General features: G+C 39.1%; 1 protein-coding gene across 4 annotated transcripts in view; it reads left to right on the top strand.

The window, feature by feature from the left end:
- LOC120568715 (SPRY domain-containing SOCS box protein 4-like) overlaps positions 1-27,357 on the top strand; it is a 91,198-nt gene extending 63,841 nt beyond the window's left edge. For all 4 annotated transcript variants that reach the window (XM_039816396.1, XM_039816397.1, XM_039816395.1 and 1 more), the window contains exon 3: positions 24,312-27,357. In XM_039816396.1, the coding sequence (XP_039672330.1) occupies positions 24,312-24,439 (128 nt within the window). In that variant the 3' untranslated portion in view covers positions 24,440-27,357. The remainder of the gene's footprint in view (positions 1-24,311) is intronic.
- Positions 27,358-27,844: the final 487 nt, after the last annotated feature.

Here is a 27,844-nt window from a genome sequence, read left to right as displayed (position 1 = left end):
TCGAAGATATTAAAAGCTGGATGCTGGAAGCTTTTGTACCGGCTTCACTAATGGACAAGGCAGCCTATATTCCGATGTAAAGGTTGATGAGCGGGCAACCAGGGTTCTTGTTTTGACTGGTCACCCTTGCACATGGCACCAGTTTTTAGAAATCTATTCAATAAGCGCAATGTGATTTGGTTGGTGTTACCTGCAGGACAGTTGTGACCTGTTACATCAACTGCTGTCTCTCAGACAATATGCAATGTGAGATACAGTGTATTAACATTTCAATATAATATATTCCTTTGCAACAGCAGAGCTCATTAGTTGGACTTTGTGTTTGTGTGTGTGCGCACGTGTGCGTGTGTCTGTGTATTTCTCCATGCAAACATGCTATAACTCTCCAAGGAGTCCATGGGCAACACCAAATCTACTGTTTGCTTTCTGACAGTCTGCTGCCAGAAAGCAACTAGATAGTGGCAGGCATGCTGGCTTAGTTACCAACTGTCAACTGAATATTTTTACCCTAAATTTTTTGGATGGCTGAATAAGAAAAATAAGAACTTCAGAAACACAGCCACAGGGAACTATGGAAGTAGATCTACTTTGCATCATTTTTAGTTGACATTACCATTTATTGCGCAATTTCCTTTTAGCCACTTTATCTTCACACATTATAATTCACATTGCTTGTGTAAAACCCGAGCCACAGAGAGACTGAGAAGGAGGGAGGCAGATGGAGGAGTAGAGAGGGATAAGCGGACAGAAGGATGGTTATGCAATGACTGATCAACAAAAGGAGGGAATAATACGGAGCTCATGGGTTAAGGATGAACTGTGGGAGAAAAGGTGTGAAATGCTGGTGCTTCCCAGGGAGTCACATACCTACGGGAGCTGACTGGTTAACATTTCCCTACTGTACCATTAAGTGTGTTAAAAGCCCCGCTATTAGTTTTGTGCGCTGAGAGAAGTTCAGGCCGACTGAATTACTGCAGAAAAACCCCCCAGAGTGATTTCACACCTGATTATCTTACCGTTTATCCCAGTTCTCTGTCAGAACCGATCCATTTCCCCTCATCTGTTCCACCCTGTGTGTGCACTTTGTGTGTCGTACAGAAAGGGAGAGTCTATCCAGACATACTGTAGGTGTTGGTGGAAACGTATTGCATTTACTCTATTAGGACTTAGAAGCTGTGTCATTTTTAGCAGCAGGTCAGTCTGTGGGAGACTCATTTGAATGCAATTAACTTCCCAAAAAAAAACAACACTCTAAACAGCAATAAAACCTTTTGATTCACCACAGCACCAGCCAGCAGAGATTCAAAGAAATGCATGCAAGCGAGGAAAGCAGAGGAGCTGAAATCAGTTTCAAAAGCTCAGCAGTCGTTTTTTTTACAAACCCAATAAATCCCACATTTAACGCGGCCACAGACTAGACGGTGAGCCACGCTTTTCCCAGACACAAGTGCCTTCCTTGGAGAAGGGTTTTTATAAAGATAGAAAGAGACTATTACCTGTTTTACATGCATTGACAAAAACGTAAGGTTTGTCATTGGTGATTCATACGGGCACTGTTTTCTTCATTTACCAAAGCCGCTCCCAACACACACACACACACACACACACACACACACACACACACACACACACACACACACACACACACACACAGTATTATTATTAACGGGTTCAATCTAATCACTTCCCGTCCCTGTAATGAATTAGGGCAAGATAATCATCCAGAATCTTTATTGACCTCTAATCAACACATCAATTAGGCTGGATTCCTTTGTGAGCTCTAATAGATTCGGCTCTGTTTAAAGGTCTCTCGACCCTCTCTCATTCTGTCTCTGGTATTCTTCTCCCCTCATACGTCATTCACTTCACCTCTCTTTTTGTTGTTCTGCTGTATTAGATGTGTGTTTTTTTCAGTTTTGTCAATAAAGACCTAGTTGTTGCCTTATAGGCAAAGAGTTCAGTTAAAGTGACCTATTGGCACTAAGAGCCTGTATAGTTAGTCCACCGCACCATCTTTCTATTTGAGCTAACCGTTTCCCGACTGTCGGCTCTCTTGCGACACATAAAGGAGAACCACTACAGTCTGTCTACGTATGAACTCGCTCTGAATTGTATCCATCTGCTGCTGTTGAAGACAAGTTGCACCGTTTCCATGACAACACTTCTTTAACATTTCCTGTTTGCACGTCTTGTGAGAATGAAGTCATGACTTTAGTCAGGTGAACAGGGTTCGCCTTAGCGCTCAGGAATCCTGTCCTTAGCAACAGAAAGCAGAGACGTGATGTAATGGGTTTTGTTTATGTCCTTGAAAAAACCTTTCAATCGTGGAAAGTTGACAGAGCTTGCTCTTTTCCAGCAAGTTCTTAGTTCACACTAATTTTCCCACCTTCACACATGGGTAGTTGTGTGCTGTTTGCCACTGAGCAGCTCTACTGGAGCCGTTTAAGGTAGAGTGCCTCGCTCAAACACTCTTCTTTTACTCTCCTCAGTAAGTGGCATTGAGCGTTCACTTTTTTTTTTTTTTTGTGTTTATGTTTAATTGGGATAAAGTAAGAAAAAAAAAAAAAAGTGAATGTATATATGTATTTTTTTTTGTTGTTTATATGGTTGTTTATATTTTTACAATATTCAATTTTGTTTTTTTGTTTTCGTTTGTTTTTTATTTTTATTTTTTTTTTTTATTTTGGTTGTTGTGGTTTTGTTCGTTTTTTTTTTTTTCTTTTTTTTTATTGTTGGAGAGGGGGTATAGGTTAAAGGGGAGAAAAGTGGGTATAAAAATGTTTATTTTTTTTTTTTAAAAGGGGGGGGGTTGGGAGGGGAAAGGGGTTGGTGAATAAATTTTTTTTTTTTTTTTTTTTTTATATAATAAAAAAAAAAAAAAAAATATTTTAATTGTTTTTTTTTTTTGGTTTTGGTTGGTTTTTTTTTTTTTTTGGTGTGTTTTTTTTTTTCTGATATAAAGGGGGGGGGTGGGGTTGTTTTGTTGTTTTTTTTTTTTTTTTTTTTTTTTTTTTTTTTATTTTATTAATTAATATAATTAAATAAAAATCATTTTTGGTGTTAATTGGGGTTGTTTTTTTTTTTTTTCTTTTTTTTTTTTTTTTTTTTTTTTTTTTTTTTTTTTGTTTTTTGTTTGTGTTTTTGTTCTTTTTAGAGGGGGGTGTTTTGCAGGGGGGGGGTTCGGGGTGGGGGGGGGGGGTTGACGCAAAACAAAAAAAAAAAAAGGGGGTTGTTGGTGGGTGTGGCAGGGGGGGGTTGGGGGGCGTCCTCTCTTCTTTCTTTTTACCCTCGGGGCAAAAAGAGAAAAAAAGGAAAAAAGGAGGAGGAGGGGGGGAGGGGGGGGGAGGGGGAGGGGGGGGGCGGGGAGTCTCTCTACTGTTCTGTGGGTGGGTTTGGTTGGTTTTTGTTGTGTGGTTTGGGGGGGAAAAGGATGGGAAGGGAAAAAAAAGGAAATGGGGAAAAAATAAGGCTTCGGGCCATGCTGTTGTTGTCTTTTTTTTTTTTTTTTTTTTTTTTTTTTTACTAAAAAAACAAAAAAAAAAGAAATATTCTTTTTTATTACCAACCAACTCAGGGAAGAAAACACAAACAACACAAAACAACAAAAACACTTAAGGGGCCCACAGCCACGAGGGAAAAAACTATTTTAACCCTTTCTGTTTTTTTGTTTAAATAAATGTGGTGTGTTTTTTTTTTTTTTTTTTTTTTTTTTTTTTGTTTTTTTTTTTGTGGGTGGATATATTATTTTGTGGGGGTGCTACTCTGCTCCAGAGGGAGAAAAACTTTTTTTTTTGGTGTTTTTTTTTTTTTTTTTATAAAAATATATTAGACCCCAAAAAATTATAATATATTTGATTTTTAAACTTATAATTTTTGTTTTTCGGGTTTTTTATTTAAGAAAAAAAGCTATCACACCCCACAGGGAAATTTTTTTTGCATATTTGTCTTTCACATAGTATATCGGACCTCAAAAATTAGTGAAACATATGGGATTTGAACACTCAACCTTCTGTCATCCAAGCTTTCTGTTATCACTCTAAGCTATCTGACCTCTCACACAACTTATGTGTTTGGTCTCTTTCACTTAGTGTATTGGACCTCAAAACTAACTGAAACATATAAGATTTAAACACATACTCAACCTTCTGTCTTCTACTCATTCTCTTGTCAAAAAAGTAATAGTATATAGCATGTCAAAAAAAGTCATATTATACTATTTCGAAAAAAGTTATACAAAAGTCATAGTATGGTATATCCCAAAAAAGTGATAAAAAAGTAATTGTCTAGTATGTCGAAATAAGTCATAGTATAGGATGTCGAAAAAAAGGGATAAAGTAATAGTATAGTATGTTGAAAGAAGTGATAAAAAAGTCATTGTATAGTATGTCAAAAAAAGTGATAATAAGTCACAGTATAGTCCGTTGAAAAAGTGATAAAAAAGTCATAGTATAGTATGTCGAAAAAAGTCATTGTATTGTATGTCGAAATAAGTCATAGTATAGTATGTTGAAAAAAAGTGATAAAAAAGTCATAGTATAGTATGTCAAAAAAAGTGATAATAAGTCACAGTATAGTCCGTTGAAAAAGTGATAAAAAAGTCATAGTATAGTATGTCGAAAAAAGTGATTATAAAGTCATAGTATAGTATGTCGAAAAAAGTCATTGTATTGTATGTCGAAATAAGTCATAGTATAGTATGTTGAAAAAAGTGATAAAAATTCATAGTATAGTATATTGAAATAATTTATAAAAATAGTCATAGTATAGTATGTCGAAAAAAGTCATTGTATTGTATGTCGAAATAAGTCATAGTATAGTATGTTGAAATAATTGATAAAAAAGTAATAGTATAGTATGTTGAAGAAAGTGATAAAAAAGTCATAGTATAGTATGTCGAAAAAAGTCATAGTATAGTATGTCGAAAAAGTGATAAAAAAGTCATAGTATAGTATGTCGAAAAAAGTGATAAAAAAGTCATAGTATAGTATGTCGAATAAAGTGATAAAAAGTCACGGTATAGTATGTTGAAAAAAATGATAAAAAGTCATAGTATAGTATGTCGAATAAAGTGATAAAAAAGTCATAGTATAGTATGTCGAAAAAAGTCATGGTATAGTATGTCAAAAAAAGTGATAAAAAAGCCATAGTATAGTATGTCGAAAAAAGTGATAAAAAAGTCATAGTGTAGTATGTTGAAATAATTGATAAAAAATTCATAGTATAGTATGTCGAAAAAAGTCATAGTATTGTATGTCGAAAAAAGTGATAAAAAAGTCATAGTATAGTATGTCGAAAAAAGTGATTAAAAAAGTCATAGTATAGTATGTCAAAAAATTTATAAAAAAGTCATAGTATTGTATGCGGAAAAAAATTGATAAAAAAGTCATAGTATAGTATGTCGAAAAAAGTCATAGTATAGTATGTCGAAAAAATTGATAATAAAGTCATAGTATAGTATGTTGAAATAATTGATAAAAATAGTCATAGTATTGTATGTCGAAAAAAGTGATTAAAAAAGTCATTGTATGATGTCGAAAGAAAGTGATAAAAAAGTCATTGTATAGTATGTCGAAAAAAGTCATAGTATAGTATGTCGAAAAAAGTGATTAAAAAGTCATAGTATAGATTGTCAAAATAAGTCATAGTATACTATGTTGAAAAAATTTATAAAAAGTCATAGTATAGTATGTTGAAAAAACAGAAAAAGTTGGTTACTTAAACCTTTGGCCTGATCACAACAACTCATAATCACATCACTAAGAACCAGTGTCATGCAATCTCATAAACTACTGTGGCTTAGGAGTCTATTAGGGATGCACAGATACTGATACCAGAATCGGGTATCAGACGCGAACACATAGGACTTCATGGTGCATGCATTTAGGTACGGTTGCACCTGAATGATGCATCTAAATTCATGAGCTGCTCATGGAAAACTGGCTGTTGATATTCTACAGACATGCAGAAAGTCGGGGATGGATGTATGTTGCTAGGTTACCTAAAGTGAAAAAAGTGACACCAGAATGGATAAAGCTTTTTATTGGATTGTGTTCAGACCAATGGCTCCTTCATCTTTCATTTTTCATTTTTCAAAGGGAAAGACATGCTGATATGCGTCCTGTTGCTGCTCTGAGCAGACAACATATCTTGCACTCAGAGCCTGAAGTTGAGATATCTTAGCTTTTAGCTAAAAATGCCACACATCAAATGGGATGTCATTTGTCTCATAGCAACAGCATTAGCCATGACAAGTTCTTCCCCCAAACAGCTGTTGCATTGCCAGATAGATAAAAATCGTCTCTGGATCCAACAGTGTTTTTTAGCTCAGTTTTTTTATTTTTTTTGAGAATGCTCTGTTACAATTAGCTCACTGTTTTGCCATTACAATGTAAGATGGGTGTTCCCTTTTTAATAAGTTTACTTTTACTTTCTCCCTTATTTTACAGAGAAGTGGACTCCTGAGTGACAGTGATCTTTGATTTTACATTAGACAGATTTCTGATAAACATTTCCTTCAACTGGCCCTCATATAAGCCTAGACGGCTGTTTGTGGCCAGTGTGTGTCATAAGCTTGCACAGGTGTTTTCATGGCACATCTAAAGTTGATGAGGAGCTACAGTATTACCTCAGAATGCTCTAAGATTTCATCTTGCGCAAATGAGGCCAAATAAAAAAGATGATATAATATCGAATTCCAATTGATTTGTAGTTATGTCAGATGCATCAATGCAAAGGCCCCAAGGGAGACGATTAACTGTTCCGTTGCGCTGGATAGATATACATTTAAAAGGCAACAGTTACATGCTTATAAGTGTTGTGTGTCAGTTTTAATAAACTTGGTCTATAGAGTCAAATATTTAGACAAAAATCCAACTTATACTATCTTGGTCTAGTCTAAAAGCTATTTAACTCTTACAAATCTCATAACTTAAAGAGACGCGCTAAAACGGAGCGTTTCGGACATTTTTCAGGTGAAAGAAATTGCGTTTTTTAAACATTAAAGCTTGTAAACATGTTGACAAACCCAAAACACAAGTATGAACCTAAAATGAGCATGATATGTCTCCTTTAACATCAAATATTTAAGGCCGTAGCATGGACCAGCTCCACAACAGCCATGCAGAGACGTGCATGAAGGCTTTGATCCCAGCTGAACAAACACACTTGCAAATAAATTCACTGATAGCTTACACGGTGTAACCAGGAGGCAGTGACTGCTGCAAGCATCTGGTGTACAGTAGTGTTTGGTTGCAGTGAAACCCTGTAAACGCACTGTATCTCTCAGCGGCTCATAAGTGGTGACGCACAGAAGACAGCTCAAACCAAATGAGTGCCACAGCGGCTTTCCATGTCTAATTAAAGGAAGCTGTTGAGAAAATAAAAAGTATTTTCTGCAGGCTTTCTTCACTCTAATGGTCTTGCCGTACCTCACAAATGAATACTGTGTTGAAAATCTTTTTATTACTACGAATAATGCAGTGACCGACAAGCTCGGGGCGTTTGGGCATTTTGGTAGCTTTTTATAATTACTGCACAGTTTGAATGAACTGAACCAATTCCAGTGTGAGGGACTATTTGTTTTATCTGATTCTGTGTATATTGGGAATTTTCTGTCCCTGCCTGACGTCCCAGGCCAAGACAAACCTCGTTGGTTTGAACACGACTGACCTTGCCTTGGATCATGACTGTGAGCTAGAGATGAGGATTAACTGTCGGTGTCAGCCGAGGAGAGACAGCAATTCCCTGAAGCCAATTGACAATCTGTTCAGATGTAATGAAATGGGCGGTACACCACACGTCCCTCAGTTCTGCCATTAAAAACCTGCATGCAGTAACAGGGATTGCCTCCTTTTTGCAGATTGAAAAAGCGAAACATATAAAGGAATAATAATGACAACCTTAATGCGCAGTAACATTTCTCTTTCATCAGTTTGTCAAACTTTTTAATGGCGCCTATTTTTTTTTATCCATCTGCCTTTCATAAGCAGGGATGACAGATTTTTAATGACTCCAGTAAACCAGAATGTTGCATATTCTCACGTTTCATAAGCTTTCCCAGTGTTTGGGAATGTACTGGCAGACGTCTGGGATCACACAATGTCTCACATTCCTGTTAATTTTAGAAGCCAAACCAGTGCAATTCAAGCAATCCTGATATGAAGGGCTTTAAACCTGCATGGGAACTGGACATGTGACCAACAATACGTTCACCACAGTGCCAGTGCCAGGCTTTGAGCAGAAAAGGATTTCATTTATCATGCAGTTCAGATGTAGCGTTTATCATTAGATGGTGCTTAATATGAGTTTTAAACCATTTTACATGACATAAAAGTTTACATGAAAAAAACATGTACCAGTCCTTTTTGTACGTTAAAGGAATAGTTTGCCATTTTGGGAAATATGCATATTCACTTTCTTGCCAAGAGTTAGATGAGTAAATGGAAACCACTCTCAGGGGGAGTCACTGTGGCAGTTTCAGCTCTGCTAAGCTGGACTAAAACAGTGATTGTGACCAAAAGCCTTCTGATTGGACTAAAGGCTGACCTTTGACCCACATTAGGCCGACATTGGAGCCAATATTCCAGTTTACGCTCCCTTCCCTCTCTCCTGCGCTGTCGGAGCTTGTATCCCAGCCGTTCTCCTCACTGCTGCTCAGTCTCTGAAGCTCTACCTTCGCTCTTTCCTCTTCATCTTCCCCTCTTTTTATCTTCCTTTCCACACATTCCTCCTTGTTCTCTTGGTCTGTCCTCGGGCTGTTTTCCTGCTCGTCTTCTTCCTCCGTCTCTAACCTTTGGCTCAATGTTTATCTTCGTCTCCGCTGTCTTTTGTTTGCTCCTCGCGCTTCCCACATCTGTCGAGCTCTCAGCTGCTGCTCCCTCTGGCTGTATTCCTCCTGCAGCCGTGGGTACATGTGAAGGAGAAGTGGCACCCTCCGTTCTCCTGCAATGCAGCAGCTCTCTCTCTCCTGCTCTGCTTCCTTACTCCCATCTGCCTCACCTCCTCTGCCTTTGCTTCCTGCTACCTTGTCATTTTTCTTCTGCCAAGTCCCTTCCGGTCTCTTCCCACCTCCATTCACCTCCTGCTTCCTTCTTTCTTGCTTGCCAGCGACGGCTGCCTTGGTATCAAACACGCAGTATCAATAGCAGCACTTTTCCATCATCAGCCAACGCAAGGCGAGGCCTCCTGATTGAATGCGCTCCTCCACGCTGTGCCCTCTTTTCCCTCAGCCAGTCTCCACATTTGAACAACACCATCGTGTGTGTCTGCAGACTGCAGCTGCCCTCCTCTCAAGCTCAGTGAAGTCCAGTAGAGGGATCGCAAAATACAAATGATAGAATCTGGGCATGTGTAAGATGTGTGTAGTCCTGCTTCTGATTAAAATTGCATACAAATGTATACAGCATCTGAGGAAAACCTTCAACTTTCAAAAATGAACATAACAACATCTCCTGGAGGGTTCCAGCTTCCCATTGTCTTTCTTGTGGCTGATTTCTTGAGGCTGCAGCTGTAATATCCCTCCACACTACACCAGGGATCCCCATTCATAAGGGTGAATAACCCATAATGTGAATTCTTGAGTATCGTCTCTATGGCTGCACTTTCTTCTTCACTTATTATGAAATATCTCAGCAGCTGAGATACACGTTTCTTTTGTCAACACACTGACTGAAGCGCCTCTCAGGTTTTAATAACTGGAATTATTGAGGAACATTTTTTTTTTTTCTTTGAAATCAGACAGCACAGTCACACAACCCAGGTATAAATGTCTTAAGAGGTCAGTCCATGGATTTCAGCATCTTCCTAACATCCACTCAGTTCACAGGGTTGAGTGACATTAATCCAGAAACAAAAAACTGATAAATATGCACAATAATTATTATTTTTAGTTTAAATAGACATTCACATGACTTGTTTCTTCAAAACTTTTATGATTTCTGTCAAACTGTTCTACTCTCTCTTTCAGGAATGCTTCAACTGAATTGGACGCTTTACTGTTTTATAGAGAGACTGAAGATTTTTGTCAACGTCTGACATTGTTTAACTAGTGTTGCCTACTGTTGAGTGGCTTCTGATGAGTGACATGGAGCTTATTCACAATAGAGGGACTAAAGTCTTAGATTAGAGGGCGGTATAGACGGTTGGTTGTTATTGCAGCAGAACAGATTCAACTCTATTTAGAGTTGCCTCAAAGAAATTACAGTGATACAATAGACATGATGATATTCAATGCTCAGTGAATAAGAGGAGTCTCACAATGCAGAGCTTTACTATAGCCAGTAAATTATGATTAATAAGTTAACTGCTCACTGTAATACTCTGAGTGATACTAATGAATACTGAATACTAATAACTATAATTACTAGAACATGTAGTAATTTAGGTTGAACACCAAAGATGATTTGTCTTCTTGTGTGTGTAAATAGTTGCTGCCAGTGTGTTTTATGCTACTACTGCAGCATAAAACATTATTTAAATGCTTTGATGTGGTTTTTGACGAATGATTCATCAAAATACTGCAACAAAAATATCCACAAATTAATAATTGTCAAAAAAAAGGTCCGATGCACTCTTCAGGCAAAAACTTTTTAAAAAAGAAGACTTTATTTAGATGGCTATTAGTCCAGACCTTTTCTCTTTAGTGTAATGGTTAGTTTTACGGCGTCGCTACGGCGTCGCTCCTACGGCTTTGTGACCCTTTCGGAGTTCTGCGTCGGGGTTGCTTTGCATCGCGGTGCATTTCACCGCCATAACGCTAGGAGGTGATAAGTCTGAGGTTATTTACGAGGTGTCTGCCAGCCAGTTTAGGTTATGTTGGCAAGCAAACTTTAGCACAACTGCCCACAAAGTACAGCTTGCTGGCGAAGTGCTAATTTCCAAACGTTACTGACATATAGACACTTTACAAACGTATGACCCCGTCATTGTAAGCAAAATATGTCTGCGTTTATTTGCAAAGCTTATGTCAGTGAGCTAGCATGTTGCTACTCCCCACAGTAGGCTGCTTGAAACACCGACTATCATCACACACACAGGACGAGCTGACCAATCACAGTCCTTGCAGTCTGCGTCGCCTCGACTCAGTTACACATTTTTGGAGGTGCACGTCGAGCTACGGCGGAGGGCAGAGGGGTCTGCGGGGGTACACCGTCGATTCGACGCAGAAGCATAAAAAAGCCTTAACAGTTGAACATTTTAAAGCCGTGGGCCTCTCAGATCCTACACGTCACACGTTTGTGTTATCCCTCTCTCTGTCATTATCAATGCGCTCATGTTTGGTCTGTCTGTCACCTTAATCTGAGCACATGCACCTCACAGATTATAGTTTACTGCAATATGTGTCACCTTTTGTTTGTTTTTTTTGTGCCGTCTTTATCATAATTGTAGGATCCAGTGTTTTTGAAGCTCAACCTTATACTAGGGACAGAAAGTCAGGATATCTCAGCTTCTGCAACACCTATTCCGACCGCTCTTTTAAAAAAAAACAAACAACTCTGTCTCTTATGGAAGTGCAAAACTAAAATTGCTGCGGTATGAGTTGAGTCTAGTACATTCCTTTGTGATGAAATGCTGTAATTTACCTCTTTGTATCCACGTCAGCTTACTTTGGTTAGGGATTTCTGAATGACTTTGGGCAATTTCCAGACTGCAGGCATGAACTTGCTGTGTTCAGCTGCAGGTTATACGTGTACTGGAAATGGAGGTGAGCATTAGAGATAATGACACATAATGTACAGTTGTATTCTGCTCTAAAGGGAAGCTCTTTTACCTCTTCCTGTAAATCAGCTGATATCTAATTCAAAACCGTGGAGGTGGAGTGTAACACTGCACTGAAAAGTTGCACTTTTCTGTCTCTTCCCTCCAGCCTCTCTTACCTCGCTCTCTGTTATTTTCCGTCTGGTCTCCTGTGTGTGTGTGTGTGTGTGTGTGTGTGTGTGTGTGTGTGTGTGTGTGTGTGTGTGTGTGTGTGTGTGTGTGTGTGTGTGTGTGTGTGTGTGTGTGTGTGAGAGAACAAATAAAATGCACTCACAGATAAACAAGCACACTATGACCTGGCGGGTAAAATCAGTGAAGGATCAGCCGGGTTTTATCTCCGTCAGGTGAGCGACAGCTCCCGCGTGTTTACGTGTTAATACACGTGTGTGAGTGTGATTTTCCCACCTTCTTTTGCACTTAATCCATTGAGGCAGCAGCAGCAGCCAAGTTTTTCACCTTTAACTTTTCTCTCCTCCCGCTGTGTGTTTTTCTCTGTTCTGTTTTTTAACCTTTCTACCTCGTCTGTCTCAACTTTAACTCCTTCCTCACGTCTGTCTTGGGCCGTAAAACCAAAACAATGGGCTAAAAGACGCTAACATGCTACGTAGAGCTGAGGGGAACTGCAGAGTCAGGTGATCATTCGCCTCAAGTAACAGCTTTCATATTTTACATGTTTTCCCTTATTCACATAAAAAATATTGATTAGTACAGCTTTAGGCAATTCTATTTCCGTGTCCTTTTCATTTCATCTTATACGGTTTGCCAATTCACTGTTTGTCCGACTGTGAACAGGTTACTCTACTACTATTTTTTTTTAATGCACACTAACAAACATCAACACCAGCACTTTTTCTGCAGATTGCACACAGGCATGAAGGATGGTTTATCACGTTTGAAAACCTGCATGTAAGCAGGAACATTAAATGAGTGCTTGGTAAATTATGCCAACAGATTTCCTCTAATATTGACATTTTTATGAATAAGGTCCGCCTGCCTGCAGCTTGTAACTGTCAGGGATATCTGCGGGTCAGACAGACTGTCTATGCTCTCTCCTTTTCTATTTATCGCCCTCTCTCCTCTTGGTGTCTAATCTCCTCACTCATCTCATGACCTCTTCCCATCTTTCTCTCCTTAATCCCATTCACACTTTTCTCCTCTTCCTCTCCCCAGTCCTCCCCCTCCTCCGCACCCTTTATTTGTCCACGTCTCCTTCGCATCCTCCCTCCTCCTCTTCCTCTTATCACTCTGCCTCTCATCCCAGAGGAGACGGTGAACAGTGGATTTACAGTAAAGCAGGATGGTAAAGAGAGAGCAGGGCTTTAAAAAGAAACACTGGCATGGCTTGTATTACCACCAACTCCTCTCTACGAGCCAGCTCTGCCCACAGCGCCCATCTTTCTGCGTGATACTAATGTGGCCGCTAAGATATGACTCATACCGCAGGATCTGCACAAACAATTTAAGCACCAAAGTTAGCTTTAGCCAAAAACCTCAAGATGGAGTTTGCTCAGGGAGGACATCAGAAAAAAAACATTTTCACACCCTCCTAAAGCTGTGTGGAACGGACTTAGTACAACTATGTTTGTAGCCATTAGTACTCCCACCCTGCGGCTGCATCCTTTTTTTTTTTAATACAAAAGGCTTTTCCAAAAAATACTCCATGGATTGTGGCAACATTACTGCATTAGTTCTGCACAGCATGCTGCTTCATTGTGTGCTGCAGTGTGCTTGTGCTAATAACTGGTGGTGTTACAAAATGTGCTAGGGAAGAGGATACAGGACACCACCGGAGGTATATTAGTTACGGATAACGCCAACTTCCCTCAGTGGCTCTAAAGGACGCTGGTGTTTGGAGTTTATTTGAGCAGGAGGACACTGGGCTCAAAGGGTAAAAGCTACACCTCCTGCTAAACCTTTTCTTTGTCGTGCTGTTTTAAAGGTCCCATGACATGGTGCTCTTTGGATGCTTTTATATAGACCTTAGTGGTCCCCTAATACTGTATCTGAAGTCTCTTTCCCAAAATTCAGCTTTGGTGCAGAACTACAGCCACTAGAGCCAGTCCTACAATGAGCTTTCCTTAGTATGTGCCATTTCTGTGTCTGAAGCTATTGAGGAGGAGAGTGGGAGTGGCAAGATGGAGAGTGGGGGTGTGGCCTTGACCAACTGCCACTTTTCTCGTTTGAAAGCCATGATGTCTCTCTATCATGGGTGGGCCAAATTCTCTGGGCGGGCAAAGCAGAGAAAGGGGAGGTAACCTTGCTTGTTATGACCTCATAACAAGCAGATTCCAAAACGGCTCATCTGAGCTTTCATTTTCTCAAAGGCAGAGCAGGATACCCAGGGCTCGGTTTACACCTATCACCATTTCTAGCCACTGGGGGACCATAGACAGGCTGGGGGAACTCATATTAATGTTAAAAAACTTCATGAAGTGAAATTTTCATGCCATGGGACCATTAAGTGAGGTTTAAATTACGGTTCATTTGTTCAGTTTCTCTCTTTGTTGTGACATGAAGAATAGTCTCGCATTGCCAGACCTTCCTCCACAGCGCTGCGGAGGAATAAAATAATAAAATACATGCAAATAAAACCAAAACAAGCAGTAATCATTTCATGACAAGCGTTCATGGGCTGTTAAAGTAAAATAAAAAAAGGCTTAACTGGTCTCATCACACAATGTATTTTATAGCATTTCTGATCTACCAATGAATTCATTTTAATAGGTCCACAGCTCATTCTTTGTCTCGTGTTGCTCCTCACATTTCCAGTTGGTGTAAGTGAGCAAGGGGCCTCTGCAGAAGATTTAGCTAAACGTCCCCATTATTAAGTCCCTATGGCAGTTAAAGCTGTATTCCTATCAGAGAATTGTTGAAGTGGCTACCTAATTAGCAAATGTATGTGTCTTTCTTGTGAAAAGTTTCGGTATTCATGTCAAGCACAGGCGTCCAGGGACTGCCAGAGACACGTTTCCAACTGAGGATGAAAAAATGTCAAAGATGTTTAAATTTCTACGCTAATGGTTACACACAGGCAAAGTATGAAGATCCTGAGATTCTCCTCTAAATCTCTTATTTTAACATCTGCCATGCCGCTGGAAATATTTTGTTTTAATAGCCTGCAACGGTGTTAGCCGTAGTAATCCATGCTGTACGATGAGAGAACATCCCAATATCGTGATGCGACTACGGCTGCATGTCCTTTTACATGTTTTGATGTAGTTGGAGCAACTGACACAGTAGTAGTGAAGTAGTAGTAGTGAAGTTCAGAAGGACGACATGTGAATCTATCGGATCTATTTGCCCTTGAGCAGGGTATTTAGTTTGTTTACACCGCACCATTTGAGTTTTTCTCTGATCTTTTTTATTTGGACACGTGTGTGTGTTTGATTTCCTGTATTCGTGACCTTGCATATGTGTGTGCTCTTTGCGTCTGTTTTCCTCCCTGTCAACATGTTCGTAAGACAGGTTTGTGGAAATGTGTTTCATGTTCAGAGCATAACACACCGCAGTGGGTGGATAGTATAGCATTAGATTAGGAAAGAAAAAGCTCAGGATTGCTGTGAAATATACCACAATAGGTGACATTATTGAGCGGTTGGTAACTTTAACCTGTACCTGATTACTGGCGTTTGTATATACGTCACCACTGTTTTTTTACCACTGTTGTCGTGCGAAAGCCTTGTAATTACAGTTCTGTTCATTTTCATACAATATTGACTTTAATTAAAGGATTAAAGGATTACATGCTCCTCTAAATTCTTCAACCTCTTGGGCTTAGAAGCACTTCCAAGACCAAGCAGATGATACAAACTGCATTGTCATCAAGCAAAACACACCTGTCTTCTGTCTCTTTTTGACATTTTGAAGATAATACAGCTTTTCACCCGACAGCGATGCTTTCTAACGGCCAGAGAAGATCAAACACTCGGAGAGTACAAAGAGGGGAAAAGATAAAAAGAAGAGTGTGAAAGAAAGGCAGGGAAGAAAAGCAATGAAAATAAAAAAAAAAAAAAAAAAAAAAAAAAAAGAAAGCAGGCAGAAGGGTTTCTTCTTTGCTGGTGTAAGAGAAGAGAGGTGTATTGTTACAAATGAGATGGCAATAGGAGAGAGGAAGACTTTAATGGGAGAAAGAGGAGAGGATCATGTTTTCCTGAGCCATCTATATGGAACATGTGTGTTTGTCATTGCACAACTTAGCATTTTCATCAGAGGCATATTAAGCCATATGAAGAAAATCAAATGTCATCATATTTTTGACCAAATACATCGATGGCGATATTGTAGGGTTGACAATTGGTGCTTTCACAAAACATTTACGAGATTTCTGAGATTTGTGATAAAAAAATCAGCAATGTGGATATAATAACTAAGTGTGTAAAGGCAAATAATAGAACAACTAGAACAGTCTGGTAATTTTAGAAAATGACATCACTTTACTGTAATGCAGTCTGAAAAGAAAACATTTATGTCATATTAGGATATCACGATATGCAAAATTTAAGACGATATCTAGTCTCATATCCCAATATTGATGTAATATTGATATATTGCCCAGCTCTAAGGTGAAGTAAAAATAAAGGACTCAGTATATTTATCCTCAGCGTTTGTTTTAAGTTGTGTACTGATTTGGTCAAAATTGTAATAACCAAAAAAGGATATTTAAGTTTTATCTATTTTTCTTCTGTGACCTGGCCCTACTTACAGTAGCTGATGTGTTCTTCAGGGGATGTGTATTTTTTGGGCATTTCCGCCTTTAATTGATAGGACAGCTACATATGAAAGGGGGAGAGAGAGGGGGATGACATCCAGGAAATCGTCACAGGTCGGATTGCTTGTTCTTGGGGGAATTACTGGAATTGTTGGGTCTTTGTAAATTATAGACCTACTCTATCTGTAGTGTCTTGAGATAACTCTTGTTATGAATTGATACTATAAATAAATTTTATTTGGATTTGAACCCTTCTGCACCCTTCTGCATCAAGGAATAAACCATAAGGTTTATTCCTTGATGCACCTGATTTACCAACTGAGCTAACCCTGCCACGTGATGCGAATTTTTGGTTGTGACCGACAGTCGGTACCATAATTTCATTGTTGCAAGAACTGCATGGACAGGCGCTAACAATGGTTCGTGATATCACTTCAGTTCCATCAGCTACATAGGCAGGTAACCGGCTGGGGAGTCATTTGCCATCACCACAACTGGGCCATGAAAAAGAGATGGCTAATGCTAGCTAAACCCCCTGCTTTCTAAAATACAACACTGAGATGACTCAGCAGGTGTTGAAATAACAGAAAGTAGTGTCTTGTGGGAATCTTTGCTAACATTTGCAAGCTAGGTTAACTATGGTCAGAAAAAAAGCTACAGTCACACAACATTCCGGGATGGGAGAAAAACATGCTCTGGTTTATTGGCATTTCTTAAAACCAGTCACAATCGTCTTGGGTGGTGCTAAGCGCCGGACGGAGCCACGGTGCCTCTGCAAAATAGCCTCGGGAAGGAACTTGTTTTGGTGGAACATGTGTACATTCAAAAGTTGTTTTAGTCGTGCAACAGAAAACTCAGATTGGACAGATAGTCTAGCTAGCTGTCTGGATTTACCCTGCAGAGATCTGAGGAGCAGTTAACCATAGTCCTCCCCCAGTCACCGGAGTTTAAAATGCCAACACAAAGAAAGCGGAAGGTAACGGACATCCAGCCGAAATGAGGGACATCTGGCGGAATTTACGGCGGCACCTGAACAATCCCGGAAATGAAACGTTGTCGATATATAGACTACAGGAGACTTCACAGGAGCTAGTTAGCCTAGCTTGCTCTGGCGTGCTCCAGACAGTAGCAACTGCTAACAAACGCTGGCTCTTCAAATGTAAGTCAGCCGAAGCTTGGATGCTGTTTCCACAAATATGTCCACCAACACGTTTAGCCTCTCTAGAAAAATGGACAATAGCTGCAGTGTCATAACAGTTTATATTTCCTAACACAAAAAGAGAGGATCATTGAGATTTCAGTTTGGAAGAGCGTTTCCTCTCTTCCACTGACTCTCTCTCTAGTTTTTCCTCAACCTTCATTTGTCAGGCTTTATTTAGCTCCCGGCACCCTCCCCTCAGGTCGATTTTTACATCCATCATAAAAGTGATGCTGCTGTTGCCATTTTCACCCTCTCTCCCATTATCATTGTCTACAGACAATAAATCCTGCTCCGTACTGCTGTGCACTGCATCTCATTACAGGCGTCACGTGTCACACTGTGTGCCCTTATTACGCCGTGTTCCTGTCGCAGTAGACCCGGGGTCACAACTCATATCCACATAAAATGTCTAATCAGGGAAGTTCTTCACGAGCTGGGATCACTTCACACATCCAGTAGACCTCATCAGTAAAACTTTATTACAACATTGATAGAGGTCTGCCACCTTCATATAAATGAATCAACCACAGCAGATTGTGACGAAAACAACAAGTTGCCAAAAGGTCGCTGGTTTGACTCTCAGTACTGCCAAACATGTTCCTGAGCAAGAGGACATAAAGCACTTCACATGAGTCTTCTCCTGTTTTTACATTTTGTTTCTTTTTTTAACTATCATACTTTATCAATCACGCAAGGGAAATTTTTACAAATCTTTCACTCTGTTGTGAGTTACACACATTACACATAGGCCTGAAATATACACACATGCTTAGGACCTATACACGTACCTATATACCTATACACAAATTAATTTAATATTATTATTATTGTTATTTAATTTTTTATTAAATGGAGAGATGTCAGAGTGAGGGGGCTGCACATGGACACAGGACAGGCGCCCCAAGCAGTTAGGGTTCAATGTCTTGCTCAAGGGCTCTTCAGTAATGGGCCAGTTTCCCCTTAGGGGCCATTTAGGATTCATCTCGCAGTGTAAGTAACACTTTTCACTTCAGCTCTGGAGAGATTAATGAAGGGTGTCTAATTATTATCTGGCCTGAGAAAACGGTTGTTTTAGCGAAAGTGTCACCAACAAAAATAATCATCTGTATCTCAGTAGTGAGCTACAGGTGAAGATATTCACCCACAGTGATAAGATTCAGGCCTGCAGCATTTTGAAATGTAATTCTTCTTAATGCACTGAATGTGTAATGATGCAGCGGTACAGTAAATGACCTGCTGCTGATCATCCTCACTTTCTCCTCTCATTAGCGTCTCGCTCCACTTTTAGGAGATGCTGATAGAAAAAATGGATGTGATGGAAAATGTGTCATTAAGAATACATCTTATGGTTAATACACTATTCCAATAGAAGTTATTAAGCCCAGTTAATTACTTGTATAATGCAATACAAGGCCATTATATACATCTGGAGGGCAGTGACTGATTCATGTTGAGACAAAGTTTTAGTAAAAAGCAGCTACTGGATCGCCTAGCGCCGCAACGATATTATGATGTTTATATTATGTTATTATGATGTTATGATGTTGATATTAACAGATGGGTATTACTTATTCTGGAGTCTACACCTTTAAAGCATTATATATAGCTACAGAACCCACTGTAACACCTGGGTAAATTACTGTGTAAATTACACGATAAATCATGATACAATATGATGGTTGTTACTGCAGCTTTTAAGTTTAAAGTGCTCATATTATGCTCATTTTCAGTTTCATTATTATATTTACAGAGGTTGTACCAGAATAGGTTTATGTGGTTTAATTTTCAAAAAACACCATATATTTGTTGCTGCATCTCCTCTTTTCGCCCTGTGTGTTGAGCTCTCTGTTTTAGCTACAGAGTGAGACATCTCACTTCTGTTCCATCTTTGTTGAGAGTCGCACATGTGCAGTAGCTAGGTTAGGACTACTAGCCAGTCAGAAGCAGAGTATGAGGGCGTGCCACGCTAGCAGCTAGGCGAGCATTATAACGTGTGTTACAAAGTGACGCACGTTCTTCACAGAAGTAAAGGCTGGACTACAACAGAGCTGTTTGGAGCAGTTTGTTTACAGCGTTTTCTGTTGGAGATGGTAAGTCCCCTTGGGGTGGACTTTGGGCTTTTTCACTTTGTAAACCTATAACGTGAACAAAAAGATATAACACAATAAAGGAAAGGGAAAAAGCCAAAAAGCATATGACTTTAAGTCCTCTGGACATCAGGCTTTGTGGCTGTTGTTATAAGACATCTTAATGCATTATGATAAAAGGCTTATAGAAGCTATTATAATACATTAGGTAATCATTAGAAGTCATTATGAAGGTATTAATAATACATTGTTGATATGGGCTCCATAGAAAGTATTCCCGATATTATCTGGCAGACAAAGCAGTGCTGTTTTGGATAACTTCACATTGAGGTAAAAATGCCTCCCCCTGGAGATTTGAGGGTGTTTTGATTTCTTTCTGTTATTTCACTAACGGGGGCTAATTAAGTCTTTATTTTTGGCTTTAGAGACTAGGACATCTTTACTTTTTCAGTCTACTTTTCACTCTTATTATTTCAAGTGTTTTCCTCAGAGAAACACAGAGTGTACAGTGCCTCCTTCCTCTCAGCAACCACAGTGTTGTCTGCTGAAATTGTCTCCACATAACTGAGCACTAAAGAGCCAGCGAGCGTGCTCAAATTAATTGGATCTGGTACAAAATTGCCCCACTTGGTAGATATGTTTGCACATGTGACGCACACACAGAGCTTACTCACCAAAATTCGAACATTTTCACCACGGTAATCTCAATTTGACATTTTCAGATGTTCTGTGGTTCCAGTCGACCCTTCCACTCAAATAGCTGCTTTTCTCCGGACGCCGGCAGCACAAATAAGCATAACTGAGAGTCAAACAGAGGCCAACAACACAACACAGCGTCATCATAAAGTGAAGTGGTGATTTCTAAGAGCGTCGATGAGCATTAATGTGACATTGCAAGGACACACTTATGGAGAGATGAAGTGGATGTGTGTGTGTGTGTGTGTTGGAAGAGCTTGCGGATTGTCCTTTATCCTGTTGGTTTAACCTTGAACACACACACACACACACACACACACACACACACACACACACACACACACACACACACACACAGAGGTGCAGCTACAGAAGCAGGTGGTAGAGGACCTCTAGAATAACAAACTGATGGAAGTCTCTGTTTTTTCCTCAACAAAAACAGCAGGGGGAGACAGACTGATACTAGCTGTGCTCTAATATCACTCAGGATCCTTGCAAGGCAATTCACACCTCCAAAATAAAATACATTCCACTAATTTCAGCCTGTTAAGATAGTCTGACATTGCCAGACCTATTTCCAGAGCGCTGTGGAGTAAGGTCTGGCTACACCACAGATACATTCTGGGATAGGAGACAAAAAATTCTCTGGGTTGTTTGCATTTCTTTAAACCAATCGCAGTCGTCTTTGGCAGCACTAAGCTCCGGAGGCAGCGACTGTGGCTCTGCAAAATAGTCTCAGGAAGTAACTTGTTTTGGTGGAACATTTGCACCACGCAAAAGAAAACGCCACATTCAATATAAAATGAAGTTAACTGTTCACACAATACAGTAACGTGAGCTATTTAAATTAGCTGGATACATTGTTAAAAGCAAATTACGTCTAACCGTGTTCACACAAGCAATCCCGCCAATCGGTCCCAAAACATCCCAATTAGAGAGTAAATGCCGTAAACATATTCTTTGTAAATCTTTACAATCATTCAACTAAAGAACCAAGCAGGCCTGCCTTTTTTTTTTTTAAACCTGCCTTTTTCAGTTCGTAGCTTGCTAGCTCGAAGTTTGTTGATATTTTCCGGGGCCGCCAGATGTTCCGGCGATCATCCTGGAAATTAACTTTCTTCGATCCAGTCTAGTTACAAGATAAAGACATTATCTCAAAGGGTATCTCCACGGACAGTAGTCCTTTTTCTGCAACTTTTTCCTCATCAAGTGATTTTTTTCTCTCTCTGCTTCTGTTTGACTATAAAATGTCCTTTTCATCCCTCCTCTTTACTTTTTACTCTACTTTCCTTCGCCCCCTTTTCCATCTGAATGACTACGGTTGTTGTTCTGCCCCATTTCCCTGCATTTTCTTCCAGTTGGCATATTGGTGATTGGATGCCATTATGTTAGTGGGGGTCAATAGTTTCTAAGGCTTTTGCATACAGTGTGATTCACTAAGCCATGTGTGCATGCAGCATGTGCCTGACTGTGAGAGTGTTTCCTCAGGTGGAAGGGTTTGAGGAGGGGTGAGGGGGGCTGATGGAGCATGCAGTTAATTTTGATAACGTGTCCCTCTCCTCCCACTCTGCTGTATTGGTTAATCAGATGTGGTCATTACTATTAATTGAAACTGATGATACTGTAAAATCCATGTAGAGGAAGCTATGAGGCCAAGTAGTTTACACGCAATGAAGGGAGAAGGACAAAGAGTAGATAATTGGCATTAAATTAGCAGGTTTATGATTTGTTGTTCGTCTGTTTAATGGGTTCGATGGTAGGAAACTGGATGTCAGACTGGATGTCTCTATCACACCAGATACACAACATCCAGACCATCAAATCTATCACCAAATCTAATCAACTAATGTCAGCCATATCCTCATCCTGTCTTCTCTACCTCTGATAGCTTCTGAGATGCAGAGGCCTATTATGATGAAAAATGATCAATAACGGGAATCTGAGGAGAAGCTCACATGAACTGAGTCAGTGAAATCAGTGATTGTCAACATTTATCAGTAATATACAACATTTCACAAAAAAGATCCCTTAGATTTGGTAACTAAGGAATTGTGATTGCTATATGTACTGAGTGGGACTTTTTAGAGTTGAAAATTAACTTGTCAGTGCTCTCTGGTGGATAAATTATGTAACTGTGACACTGTTTCTACATTACCCAAAACTTTCTGAACTGCAATGTCTTGTTACCTGTCTGCCAACATATTATCATAATAACATAATATCATGCAGGCCTAATATGATATATAAGCCTAAAAATACTGATATGATGAGCATAAAAGATTCAACTGAAATTGACGTGAAGAGTTCAGTAAGATTATTTATCTATTTCTTCTCAAAAACAAACTTAAGCTGAGTACAAACACTGTAGATAACGAGATTATGAGATTAATGTGAATTACTTTAATTTCACTGGCAAAAGCAACAATCACCAACAATATTTGTTTAACAATCAAACAGACTATAATAAGCTTTTCAGTAGGATAGAGTGAGTGTGGCAGATGGTGTTTAAAATGGGCTCAAAGTAGTGTGATCATTATTACAAACAGGTGTCATTGGTGGCATGTATGTGTGTGTATAAGGAGGCGATATATATATATATATATATACAGTACAGGCCAAAAGTTTGGACACACCTTCTCATTCAATGCATTTCCTTTATTTTCATGACTATTTACATTGTAGATTCTCACTGAAGGCATCAAAACTATGAATGAACACATATGGATTTATGTACTTAACAAAAAAGTGTGAAATAACTGAAAACATGTCTTATATTTTAGATTCCTCAAAGTAGCCACCCTTTGCTTTTTTTGAAGCGCTGCAAACCCTTGGTGTTCTCTCAATGAGCTTCATGAGGTAGTCACCTGAAATGGTTTTCACTTCACAGGTGTGCTTTGTCAGGGTTAACTAGTGGAAGTTTTTCCGTTATTAATAAAAAAAAGCAAAGGGTGGCTACTTTGAAGAATCTAAAATATAAGACATGTTTTCAGTTATTTCACACTTTTTTGTTAAGTACATAATTCCATATGTGTTCATTCATAGTTTTGATGCCTTCAGTGAGAATCTACAATGTAAATAGTCATGAAAATAAATAAAAAAACGCATTTTATGAGAAGGTGTGTCCAAACTTTTGGCCTGTACTGTATATATATATATATATTTAAAGGTGTTCATCATTGCTCGCTCTTTCTACCATTCTACTTCTGACTCTCATGCATTCATGTATAACCAACATTAAGATGTATTATGCATGTATTAAACTAAAGATAGTCCGATACAATTTTTTGCTTCCCGATACTGATTCCGATACCTGAACTTGGATATCGGCTGATACCCAGTACTGATCCCATACCAGTGTGTCATATATTTTATTATGTTTTAACATCTGTATACTACTATCCCTGTATGGATGTGATATGATTTGTATCTTTGTTGTACGGCCTGGCTCAGGTTCAACTTTTTGTGAAACATGAACAAACACAAACAATTAATGCCATAGAACTTTCTTTTATCATCCAGTTTGACAGTCAGTCATAACAGAAAAAAGAACATAAATAAACTACTTTAAAGTAGATTTTGTTCAGGGCTAAATTACATGGTATTGGGTTGGTGCACAAACTCCAGTATTGTCGGATACCGATACCAGCATTTTAGGCAGGATCGGACGATTTTCCGATACTGGTATCGGTATCGGAACATCTCTATATAAATGCTGAGTTGCAGGTACTGTATAGGCTAAACATATACAAACCTAATGTAACACACGCAAAAACAGTCATAAGTCACACTTTACACAAGTCTTTTCCTAGTGTTTTCCTCACATTATCCTTTCTAAACTTATCGTTTTTTATTTCTCTCTCCTCAGCGGAGCCTCTGCCTCTGATGGACCTGTGTCGGCGCGCAGCCCGCCTGGCGTTGGGTCGCGAGCGGCTTCAGGAGATTGAGGGCCTCCCTCTGCCCCAGTCCCTGAAAAATTACCTCCAATACCAGTGACTGACACCAGCAGAGCCAACTGGGAGTACAAGGACACAAACCAGACCACCAGAAAGTCTAAAGGATGAATAAAAGAGATGAGAGATGATACATGGGAAGCATGTCCACACTGAGAGCACCATAGCTCTACAAAAAAAGATGGATTTATGAAAGGATGGAGAGAAAGCTGATGGATGAACTGACGGAGGAGGTCCAGGCTTTCAAACAAAGACGGCACCAGCTTCTTCTTGGATTTCGAGCTGCTTTTTTTAATTTGTTCTTGACTTGAAATAAATTATTGATGATGGTATCCCATCAGCGCCTCACTCGTCCAGAAAGAAAAACCCATCCGGTGTGGTTAGTGTTCAGATGACCACCGCCTCCTACTGATGAGAATGAAAACTGCGCCGAGAAAGCACACTAATCCTATCCCTGGAGGCCTTTCTGACATACAGTCAGTGACCATATTATTGCTTGTTGGATACCATAGTGTGTATTCATGGTCTCCACTGGCACAGGTGAAAGGCTGCAGAGTCCAGATGTCCAAGAGCATTTTAGCACTGTTGTTGTTTTTTATCTGATTGACTTGGGGCCCGACCAAAAGCTCACATTGCATACAGAGTAGATAAAAAAAAAAAAAAATGGCTGCAAGGTATATGCAAACGTTTAGTCATGAGAAAAAAGCATGCCAAATTTATCTCCTGGCTTTATGCAGACAATTGATGAGAGTTGAGCCTTTTTCAGACATGGAGTAAGTAACGTCCGTCAGTTAAAGTGATGGCTTTTTGTCGTTTAGAAGTGTTTAAGTACAAAAATGTTGTTATAGATTAATTCACAATGCTCGTACAGTATTTAGCGCCTGGTGCACGAGAAGAGCTGCTGAAAAGTAATGATGTGAAGGAAGAAAGCGCATCAGTGATGGATTTGAAAAATTTATTTTGCTATTTAAGTCTAAATCAATGACCATTGTCAGCATTACAGAAGCTAAACACTAGTTTCCACTCATGGATTTAATCATTTATTAGTTGGTTTTATAACATTTATTTTATTTTGCTGCGTATTTCATAATAATGGCCAAGTACAGAATAACAAGACGTTATATTGGGACTCTTGTTTGCTAATATGCTGTATGTGAAGCATTTTTATATACAGGTTATTCTATCCATGCAGTTAGCCTGAATGTAACTCTGATGATTTTTTTCATGTTTTTTTAACCTCTTTTGCCCCTTGCTGCATGGGTAAATGAAAAAAGCCTTATAATCTGATTTGACAGGACAACAATCTCCTCCACAACTTGAAATTGGCAAACTGACTTATTTTCTTTGTGCATAAAAATGATAATTAAGTGGTACATTTGTTACAGTGCCCCTAAAGCTCCTGAAAACAAGGCCTCAAATAGGAATTATTTCTCTGTAACATTAAATATTCATAACTTAATAAGCACCAATCAAAGTTGGAAAAAAATAACTTAAAAACTCATCTAATCTGCTTCATCAGGACTGTGTTTGTGTGGTATGATTTGATTGACAATACCCCAAACAATCCATCAAATGCCGTCAGATTTGAATTCATATATATATAGTCGAATCATGATTGGTGGATGCAATTACCTTTTTCTAAATGAGCCCCGCCCACTTTAAGAGTCAGAAGAGCAAACAACCAGAACATTTCTAACTCCTAACAGACAACTGTGTTCTTGTAGGACCCCATTGATCATAAGATGAATGAGAAAATACATTTTTAGGGACTTTTTAATAAGGGAACAAGACATGCATTTAATCCTCTTATGTGCATAAATTGTGTTACTATGGCCTTTATGACAATGTGATGATATCCAATTAAAACTTGCGCGGTGTGGGAAGCGACCTATTAGGATTGCCGTCATGACTTTTACGTAACGAGCTGCGTGTCTGAAAGGGGTTTCATCACAGATATAGACAGGACAAAACTGCTTGCTGTTTAAAGTGTTAAGTGGCACTGAGAAGCATTCCTCACCGGACACTAAATCATGTGTTATGATGTCAATCAGGACCAAAGTATTCATACTAAGCCATGGAGTGTGTGAATGTGTCTGTATGAGCTGTAGGTCGCAGCCCGTCGCAGTGTAACTAGTGCTAACATGCTGCTGGCTGTAAGAAGAGCCTCGCCTGCTGTTGTAGCACCCTGCTGTAGCTCACAGGTACCAGACAGCTGTATCTGTCTGCTGTCCGCACAACTGTCTTAATGACCACAAACAAACTGGACCAGAGCAGATCTAGTCTCACTGGATCTATAATAAAGGCTGGAACAGAATGTAGGAACATTACTGCGACTGCAGTGGCAGATTCTGGCTTAGAATAGGATGCAGATGGCCAATACATACACACACACACACACACACACACACACACACACACACACACACACACACACACACACACACACACTGTAGACCAATCATGTTTTCTTTCCTAAAAAAAAGCTTGAGTCACTTTTTTAACGTCTGAGTTTGTATTCTACATATAATAATAATAATTGTTATTATTATTATTATTGTTATTATTATTATTATTATTATTATTGTGAGTGTGGAGTCTGATGATGGCAGGATGATGATGCTGATGATGATGATTATTAATATTACCTGTCACAAGCTAGTCCTATGTTTGTTTTTTTAACTGATGATTGATGGTTACATTCAGGTAAATTTAATACAAAGATGCTGGTGATGAAGGGAGAGAGAAATCAAGTTGTTTCTTCAATGCTGCTTTTATTATTATTATTATTATTATTATTATTATTATTATTATTATTTGTGATGATAGTGGTCTCACCTCCTGTTTTCATCAGTTAGGATGGGGAGAAAAGGACCATTCCTAAAAGTAGTAGAATGTATGGACAGACGGCGCAGTTGAGATGTCAACAGATATGAAATGTGAATAAAAGCCAAGTGAATTTAATAAAATGTCTTTCCCTTCATTAGGAATGCTTACTAAAATATACATAAAGTCATCCAAAATACATCTGACACTTTTACAAGCCTGATGGTTCAAATGGGGCTGACACATTCTTAGCTTCTTTGATTGTGTCTGAGGGAGCGTTTCATCTCCCAGGGGAGGCCTTGGTGAGGAAAATTGGGCTGTAAAGTATTTGGCTGTAAGTTCTCCCGATTGTCAAGTGTGCAGTTTCTAGTTCAGAAAGTAAACAGCTAATGTCATCAGCTCTTGCAGTTGTAAATTCAGCTCACACTCAGCCAGAGAGACACTGACACGCTCAAAGTCTAAAAGAAAAAGCTGCACGGCACCACACAGTGAAAAAGCAGACATTACTAAGGCTTGATGTGATTACAGGCTTCAGATTTCCACTGCACAATGTGGGATCCAGCTCATCATATGCAAACACACAAGGGGGCTGATGTTTGAGAAATCAATAGCAGACAGACGGTGT

Source organism: Perca fluviatilis, chromosome 11, assembly GCF_010015445.1.
Source record: "Perca fluviatilis chromosome 11, GENO_Pfluv_1.0, whole genome shotgun sequence".
Lineage (NCBI taxonomy): Eukaryota > Metazoa > Chordata > Actinopteri > Perciformes > Percidae > Perca > Perca fluviatilis.
Note: the sequence above shows the minus strand (reverse complement) of the source record. Positions and strands in the feature narration are given on the sequence as shown.